This window comes from Lygodium microphyllum, chromosome 7, assembly GCF_053477565.2.
Source record: "Lygodium microphyllum isolate KBCC chromosome 7, Lygodium_microphyllum_v1.1.10, whole genome shotgun sequence".
Lineage (NCBI taxonomy): Eukaryota > Viridiplantae > Streptophyta > Polypodiopsida > Schizaeales > Lygodiaceae > Lygodium > Lygodium microphyllum.
In genome coordinates this window covers 7,727,310-7,736,310 of record NC_141141.1, presented here as the reverse complement: position 1 = coordinate 7,736,310, position 9,001 = coordinate 7,727,310, and the positions used below count along the sequence as shown (strand labels likewise).

The following is a 9,001-nucleotide window of genomic DNA, read 5'->3' as shown; positions in this document are numbered from 1 at the left end:
TCTTAAATACTCTCTCAACAATTTCATATTGAATTCCCTTGAGAGAGTTTTGGCAGCTCTCTTGGTTGATTGGTAGATTTTCCTTCCAACTATCAAAATACTCCAAGTTTATCAAGTTTGTGGACGATTCAGATGTGAAGAAACCATGCATATTTGGGAGCTCAAACGCTTCTTCCTTACCACTACTTCAAAGAGTCATTGCAACCCTCGTTGATGATAGCTACTATGCAGGTGATGTAACACTTCATGTGTGAGATAGTTATGAAGTCTATTGCACATGTACGTTAAACTGCTAATCGACCAACTAAGTTGTATCTTCTCAATGCTCATTCTTGGAATTTGAAGGTGCTTTGGAAAGCAACCTTAAAAAGTGATATATTTCATTGATTTTTTGAGCATCCTTACTTGGGTGCATGAATTCAAACCTTGGATACACCCCTTGAAGCATCTTTCAAAGCATAAGTCTTCAAAAAGAAAGGATATTTTATACACACAAGAAGGATATTTTGTACACACAACTCAAGGTCGCCTTTGCACGCTCCAAAAGGAATGAAAGTATAACATTGAATAAATGCAATTATGAATGGATAAGGACTAATCAACATACAAGTAGTCAAGATATGGGCATGAGTAGATTGCAAAGAAAGACAAACCTTGGAGCTTTGTTGTTTGGGCAATGAAGAGGAAACCTTGGAGCTTTGTTGTTTGGGCAATGAATAGGAATCCTTTGAAATTTGGGGAAGTTTAGCACCTTCAAACTAGACTAGCACTAAAGAGTGTTTCCGGGAAATTTTGAGGGGAGCAATCACACTGGTGTGTGGATGTGATGTTAGCATGGAAACAAGGAGGAGTGCCTGCAAACTGTTTATAATTGATCAGATTGACTTCATCAACAGATCAAACAGCCAGATCCCCTCTGGAACAGAGCTGTTTTTGGCGGTCTTGAGGAGGGGGATTTTATATACAATGCTCCAATGAATTGAGCCTAGGACTACTGAGACGCTGATTTCACCTGCTGGAAGTGGGTCTGTTTATTTGTGGCCTAACCTAGGATAGCGAGTGGCGTTTCTTCCTCGACTCTTTTTTGGGTTGCTCGATAGAGTTATGGCTGGATGCACTTGAGGCCGAAACAGCCCTTCTCCGTGGGTAATCATGACCATTTTGTTGTTGATCATGACTTGGATAATGCTCGTGTGAATGGGAGTGGTGGAATGGATTGAGCTTCCTATGGTGGAAGGGATTCAACTTGCTGAAGGATTTAGAGAAAGCATGTAGGAAGCCATGTTGATGCTGAACGTGGTGATGGTCATGTATATTGCCTTTCTCCATGTCATGCTTCATGTGCTGATGGTCCTTTTCAAGGTCACTCAGGCGCATCCGCATTCGAGCCACCTCCAGTTTCAGCTCGCGGTTCTCCCGTCGCACCGATGCATAGTTGTCTTTGGGAGATACCAATGGATTTAGACCACCGCTGCCTACTTTATGTATTGCTGCTGCTGTTGCTTCCAACCCACCCATCTCCAATGGGGCATGGTATGTCCCTGTCATCACATTGCGGATTCGCATCTGCTCGAAATAGAGGACTTGCACTACTGCTTGGACCGGCAATCGCTCATTTTGAGCTGCATGTGTGCAGGCCTCTTGTGAGAGCTTCTGGAAATCCAGCAGCCTGCAGAGCTTCTTGCGCTCAACATCTGTTAAATGTGGGTGTGCCTGCCATGTTTTGAAATCAATCAAATTAGCATTCTTTTGAGCATTTTCTGAGCAAGATAGAGAAAATACTCACCTAGGGCAAACAGAGTTGTAATTGAAGCCAAACAATCAAACAAGTGAAAGCAAAACATTTGGACAGCCAGGCTCAAACAAACTATCTATTTGTCTCTCATATTCCAAAAACTCTAATGGCTTCACTGTGGCACGCATTAGCAACACATTCATGTTTTCTGATTGCCATTGCAGGCCATACAGATATCTATTTGCATTGTACAGACTCTGCATCTGGCATTTGGTCTCATGTCACAAGGACTCAAGGACAACTACTTTGGCAAAGACACTTAGGCAGACATCTAGCAAGTATAGGGGACTACAGTAAGGAGGGGGAGGGTCGGGCAGGCAAAGAGGGGTTGCGGTTGGAGGAGGGGATGGAGAGAGCTAGGAGTGCACAATTGATGCCCCCAACCCTCAGGCACAGTGTGTACGATTTATAGAACTACATGCTTGCATATTGGGACAATTTCGATGAGCATAGTTGCAAAACTGAACAAAATTAAGTTACCTTCAAATAGATATCAATGGCCCTGTACACCCCATCATCAAATTGTCGAGCATGATGTGGTAGCAGCTCAGCCAGAGATAAAAATTTGGATAAGCTAAGATTGGCATCAGCTGCAACTTCTGCAAGGTAGCCATCAAGAAGCTTGCCAACTTTTTGCATGGGTGTAAGCGAAGGAGTACCGAAGCCATCTATGTCATCATAAAGCTCAGAGAAATTATCATCAAAGTCTTCCTCCCCTTGTTGCTCCACAAAGCTAGCAACAAGCCTATGGACTGTGTCAACATCAAAGAGGGTCTCCCCGTTATATAGACCAAAAGAAGGAATGAGGAGGTCATCAAGAGTTGCTCTATGCAACTGGCTGCCGATCCGTTTCTCAAGGTCGAGCCGGCAAGCTAATGTTGTCTCCAAAATGCAAGCCGTTCTCAACAGCCCAACAAGAAAATTAATGGATGCAACATGCTTCTCATGGGGCAGAAGGCTTACAATAGTCTCTACAAGTATCCTTTGTTCATGTTCCATGGCTGTGGAAGTATCATGCACCTTGATTTTGCTTTTGATGCTTGAATCCCAACTGATTCCCATTGTCTTCTTTGTCATTCCTTTCAAAGATTTGTGGGCATAATAAACAAGTGCACCACCTATACCTTCTGCCCTCAACCCTTTATTCCTCATAGCTGCCAAAACCCTCTGGAAAAAGTCAATCCTCAAGACAGACAGATCCTCCACCCACCATTCTACAGAATTGTTTGTGTGCTGTTGAAACTCAAGAAAGCTGATTGAACTATTTGTGTTCTCTTCTCGTTCCTGCACAGCTTTATTGGCTGTCCAATCGATGCACCTGCTCACTATTTGCAGGTCCTCAGCCATGGGGAGCAGGGCCTCACATGTGTGGAGCATTGTAACCAGTTCTTTGAATGTCTGTCTGCCCAGCCTCTCCAAGAAGGTCTCTGTTTGCAGAACTAGGTTGTCCTCCCCATGCTCTTCTGTCATATCCAGGAACTCTGCTACACACCGGAGGAGTGATACATTATATTTGGAGATTTCTAAGGTGATGCCATAGCAAAACTTGGCGGCAAGTTCAAAACCCTCAGCTCCACCAGGGACCCCTTCTAGCTCCACTCTTGAAGCTTCTCCCTCCTTGTCCTCTGCAACCAGCATCCTCAGAAGTCCACATCTTGAGATGAGGGGAAACTGCTCAGAGAGCAAACAAATCCACCATTATTTTGCTTGTCAATAGGGAAGTAATGAAGACAGATGAGACGAGTAATCTTGAAAAAGGCAATGCCAATATGAAAGCTTAGCAGGAAGGAAAGGGGTGATGAATTATGACACTGGATAGGAACTTTATCCAGCTATAAAGCATGCATCTGCGGGGAGATAAAGTATGCACGAGAAGTAAAAACTCCCTTCATGAATATTCAGGATAGGCATTTGAGAGAGGATGCATAATCAACGTTCAACAATCAACAAACATTCATAACTGTAATCACAATAAGCTTTAGAAAAAATCCCACTATAATCCCCACATCATGAATTTCAACAACATCATAAGCTTTTGCAAAAACCCAGGCTGGCAGCCCAGTGCTCCCAACTGCATCTAGCTAGGTATGCAGTGCCTCCCGAGCAGAAGCTCATGATGTTGAGCACTATAGGGAAAAACAAGGGAAAAGAGCCTCCTTCCCCACATGGGAAAATGTCAAAAATGTTTGTGAATCAGGCAGTTAGGAAATTGGCCCAAATTCAGCAAGTAGGTTGAGAAGGAGATGTTGGCAAGGGACAGGAGAAAGAAAGAGAGCTAATCTTGGACAGGGGTTGAACACAGAGAGAGAGAGGGGGGGGGGGCGGGGGGGGGGGGTGGGGGGGGGGGGGCGGCGTGCGGCGAGCTGCCATGGATGATGGAATTAGTGGAGCTCCAGCTAGAAATGCGGCCCAAAAAGTCAACCATCCCTCAAACCTTGGGCCAAAGGTTATCTTGATAATATGGCACACCACCATTCTCTCTACTAGAGTTTTAGGCTTTAGCCAGTCAAGGCCCAAATTAAGCACAGTTAGCCCCCCCTTGATATGCGAAGTCAGCGCCCCTGCATTGGATTGTACTGCGCCGTGCAGATAGATGCTGTCCACAATTTGGGTGACATTCTTTTTTACCTTGTGCAAAGCAAAGGTGATTCCGCCCACGTCCACAATTATGTCGCTTGGAACATCCGGAATGGTCCTGTCACACACATGTATTAACGCCTGTCAGCTGATTTGGAGGTTTTATGGGTTGACATACAGACACATAGGATGAATAAGAGGTGCATCATCCAATATTCATTCATTGAGTGAGGTTTTATGCACTGATATAAATATACATAGAATGAATGAGAGATGCATCATCCAAACCTCAGTCATTGAGTGAGGTGTTATGCACTCATGTAAAGAAACACATAATTAAGTGGGATTTTATGTTCTGATATGCAGAAACACAGGATGGATAAGAGGTGTATCCCCATTGATTGACATTTTTACTCATTTGCACAGAAACAGTGCATTGCCATTGACAAGATGAAGAAATCAGCTGATGTCCCAAAAAAACACCCTGGCTTGCTTATATCTGAGGACAAGTATCCCCTGATTTATGTGTATATCTGCTTGTCAACAAAGAAATATTGCAGACTCCTGCTACACAGCATCCAGCCTGAGTTTGGAAAAGGCTGCATCATTTTGCTACATGATTGTACATGCTTGAGAGGCCATCAGTTACATGAGGGGCATCAATCTGCTAATGATCATCACACTAGAGAACAAATATAGACTTTGAAAATGACTCACCAGTGATTGGAATTGTGTCTCAATGGGGCGAGAGCGAAGCCTGATCGGTAAGAAGGTCTGGTTACAAGATGGTCATGGGGAGGGGTGATAGTCATGGCGCAGAAGAGGATCTCCTCTCTGACTGTTCCCTGTGTGACAGCGAGAGAGAGAGAGAGAGAGAGAGACAGAGAGAGGCAAATCACAAATGAAGTAGACTAGAGTACTTTAGGAGATAAGAAGTATTCCCTCTTTGGGGGCCTAAAAAGCGACCTAGGATGTTGATAGCCACTCTGTCAGTTTTGAGAAGTTGCCCATGTGGCATGAAAGATTGATTAGACAGCAGGTACTAGGTAGTGCAAAGTTATCTTTTTTAAGTTTCCAAGTGTGGTAAGTCTTGCATATGTTTGCATGTGGCATGACAAGTTGAGTTGAGTTGAAGTTTTTACCCAAGTCTTAGAGCTGGGTCGAGCAGGGCAAACGAAAACTTTTAAAAAGCAATATGATTATTGGACCTACTGAATCAAGTGACACAAAGGCCTAACAACATTATGCAGAGTGTGGGGTCGAGAAGCTCATATGCACCAATGAAAGAACAAGAATGCCATAAACCCTGCTAGCACTAGCTTAAAACTATGTGTTTTCAAAGTGCTAGTAGGATGAGTATGAGAGTACGATCAAGGGTTAGCAGGGGGAGTGGGGTCCGACTCCTCCTACTAACCTTGGGTGAGCCCTAGCTCTTAGAGCCTAGTCTCCACAATGCCATAAGGGTCAAAAGGGATACATGTATGATTGACTGAGCTTGTAGGCCCACCAACAAGGGGGTTTGAGTCGCTTTGATTGAAAAAAAATTTAACAACAACTAAAATCTAACTAACCAATCAAAGCATAAGAAACAGCTTGACCCGGCTAGCAGGGGTTGCTAGCAAGGGAAGGTATGGGTTAACATAACATTGCTCCCCCTAGCCCAAAGGGTGTGACCACAAAATTAGTGGAGCAAGTTGCATTCCATCACCCCCCTCCCCCCCAAACCTTGGGTGCAACTTAGCCCGTATACGAATTGTGCATACTTATATAGAAAGCCATTCTAGTATAACAAAATTGTCCTAGAAATTTCCTTGTCATTTAAGAGGTAGCCAACATGTCCCTTGCATAGTACCATCTTTGAAAATAAACATTGAAACTTAAAGATAACCGATATGATATGCTTGTGTACTTTGAAGCCTATGCACATGAGAGAGAATTAGGCAGTTAGCATGAGTATGGTGAGAAAATGGAATACCAATATACTACAAATACTGTGTGAGCAACAAGTTCAAGCCATAGTGTACCATGTACCCCTTAGTAATCAATATTGCCAACAACTAACTCTCCTCTCCCACATAAGCTATCTCAATGTGATAAAATATTGAGCATAGGATAAGTTCTCCACCTTGCCATTGCTTCATATGGACCCAAGCAAGCTTTTCATTAACATCACTCTATCCCAGGAAGTGATCACCCATCCATTACTGCCACCAACTATCTAGTCATCCAAGACTCATGAACCCATGCATGGCCTAGATTACTCATCAAGTATATGTCCACATTGACCTATGTATCACATTGATTGTCATCCCACCCACCATATGATCACTCTATGCATGCCATCTATGTACATTGCATTACAATTTATGTTAGACCCAGGCCATGCCTAGGCCAAATCAACACTTTAACTTGTGTGGCGTGGATGTCAACACTAAGGAGTTGATGGAGTACCCTCTAAACATGAGGTTACTCCATGAACTTGTTGGAGTTGATGGAGTTCTCAATCAGAGATTGGTCCATGAGACTTTCTTCCACCCCCCTTTTGCATTCTCTCTCTACAACTTGGACTTCATTTGGCTATGTAGATGTGAAGTCCTCAAAGCACACTCACAAGTCCATATACTTAGGCATGGCGTGATTCTTAAACTCACATACAACAATGGCACTATATTTAATGACCAAAATGTTGGCATCTCCTCTCTCCACTTTCCTATAGCCACCCCCTTCTCAACTATGTGGCACTCCCTTTAGCAACCCAATGCCAATTTCATCCCCTCAATCTTCTTCTTCTACCTCTATGTTGCCATCTTTATGAAGATATGTATTCATATCAAATTCGAGTGTGCAAAATGGATCCGTGGATAGTTCAAGCACACCTTTGCCTGGCAAACCCTATTGCAACTAGGGGCACAGTACTGCGAGAAATCTATTGCAACTGATCAAGGTCTCTTGATCTGCTTCATATGTATAGAGGCACATGTATAGAAAACTAAAAAGTTAAATAAGCTTGATACTTCTTCTTTCTCGGTGGATATTGGAGCAAACCTACCATTGCTTGATTGTGCAACGTGAAGGTGTCTATGTAGTGATGGTGAAGGACAGACCATTTGCAAGGCCAATGGGAAGGGTTGAAGCGTGTGATGGGTAATGGTGGAAGAGTTCGTTTGCAAGTTCCATAGGAAGGGGCCACTTTTGCTTGTCATGGAGCGCTCCTTTTGAAGGGATGGACAAAAAGCTCCATGCACCTAGCTACATAGAGAGAGAGAGAGAGAGAGAACGTGCTAACATACGTGCATGCACTTCTTGAAGAAAGTGGTGGGGAAGATAGTTTATCGTCATCTTTATATTTTTGGGGCCAAAAGGTTTTTCGTTTCTGCATTTTGTCTCACTGGAAGACTCGACAAGTTGTTGGGGCTCCCGTTGGTTGGTTGGTTGGTTGATTGGGGGGGGGTGGGGGCGGGGGCTAAATGTGGCGGTAGCCCCGCCTTTGGCAGCTTTTATGTCCGCGCATGGCCGCGCCGCGCTCTCTGCTCTGCTCATACTTCCCACAAGACAGAGAGCCTCTATCCCGTTCACTGTCCAGTCGCCAAATTTAATTACTGCCGAACAGAAAAACTGAATATATATCCCACAAAACCGAATTTTCAAGAATTCAAAGCCATAGAATTTCTGGAAGATTCCCTTATCCGTAGTGCGTTGACGCTTCTTCTCCCTGTTATCAACCGTTCAGTGTATTTTTCGTTTTTTTTGAAACGCGCGGCGTCACGCGTGGGCGTCACTCTCGCAACTTGCAAGCGCTTTTGTTCCCCGCCAATAAATTCATTGGCGTTATGCTTCGCACCACTTGACAACTTTTAATACAACGGCCACCAGGCCATAAGAAACTGTATGCAAATCGCAAGTGATCCGGTGAGAGGAACTTAGTAAGGTCCATGTCCAATGTTACTAGGTTTATTGGCAGCCCATACAAATTAAGCCGTCCGCCGAACTCAAGTGGGACGTAGGCCCTCACCTACATCTAAGGTTTACTCAAGCTAGCGTTCACAAACATTTTTGTTAGCACATACCAAAATCTCTAACTAAGTTTTATTTTGCCTTTTGGGGGGGGGGATCAATTTGCATGTATTTGCCATTTCTTTTTTTTTTTAAGGAAAAGGCTATAAAGTGTAAAATTAAAAAAAATAGTAAAATATAAATATTTACAATGATTACATTATCCAAATGGAGGCTTTGAGGAATAGCCACTAAGAGTATTATAGTTTTTACAAAGGCTTCAAGGGCATTGCAAGTGGCATGTATTGCTAGAGCAGCCATTATTTAGGTATCGCAAAAGTGGCATGTTCCCATAGAAGGCCAATCTGGGGCTTTTAGTAGGATTGCTTCACAGATGAAGGCGAAATCCTAGTCCATTGACAATGTAATCATTCGAGCCTGAGCTTCTTACGCTTGTCGATCCTAAATGGTTCTTTTCTTTTTGGCAATTGCATCTTGTTTGGTATAGTGGATCAGTATTCCCTTCTCCACATGAGTGATATGCCAAACAAAGTCCAATTTCAATCCATGAATCGAGAAGTCAATTTTACACTTGGAGATGTCATCATTTCTTTGGAACCATATGGCCCATAAGAA

The 9,001-nt window shown here is 43.5% G+C and overlaps 1 protein-coding gene across 1 annotated transcript; it reads right to left on the bottom strand.

The window, feature by feature from the left end:
- Positions 1 to 363: 363 nt before the first annotated feature.
- LOC148033155 (BTB/POZ domain-containing protein At5g48800-like) lies at positions 364 to 5,309 on the bottom strand. The gene is made up of 4 exons (XM_087681025.1): positions 5,090 to 5,309; positions 4,424 to 4,490; positions 2,276 to 3,466; positions 364 to 1,713 (listed from the first exon to the last, which is right to left on the bottom strand). The coding sequence occupies exons 1-4, from the start codon at positions 5,182 to 5,184 to the stop codon at positions 1,048 to 1,050; spliced, it is 2,019 nt and encodes a 672-aa protein (XP_087537151.1). The 5' UTR covers positions 5,185 to 5,309; the 3' UTR covers positions 364 to 1,047.
- Between the last annotated feature and the right edge of the window lie 3,692 nt (positions 5,310 to 9,001).

What these genes read in the sequence shown, in the direction of transcription:
- LOC148033155 (XM_087681025.1), bottom strand. Translation starts at nt 5,184, where the DNA reads ATGACTATCACCCCTCCCCATGACCATCTTGTAACCAGACCTTCTTAC. An exon ending in AGACACAATTCCAATCACTG is followed by an intron (nt 4,491 to 5,089) that starts GTGAGTCATTTT and finishes TGTGTGTGACAG; the next exon opens with GACCATTCCGGATGTTCCAA. An exon ending in CCATTGATATCTATTTGAAG is followed by an intron (nt 1,714 to 2,275) that starts GTAACTTAATTT and finishes AAAACATGGCAG; the next exon opens with GCACACCCACATTTAACAGA.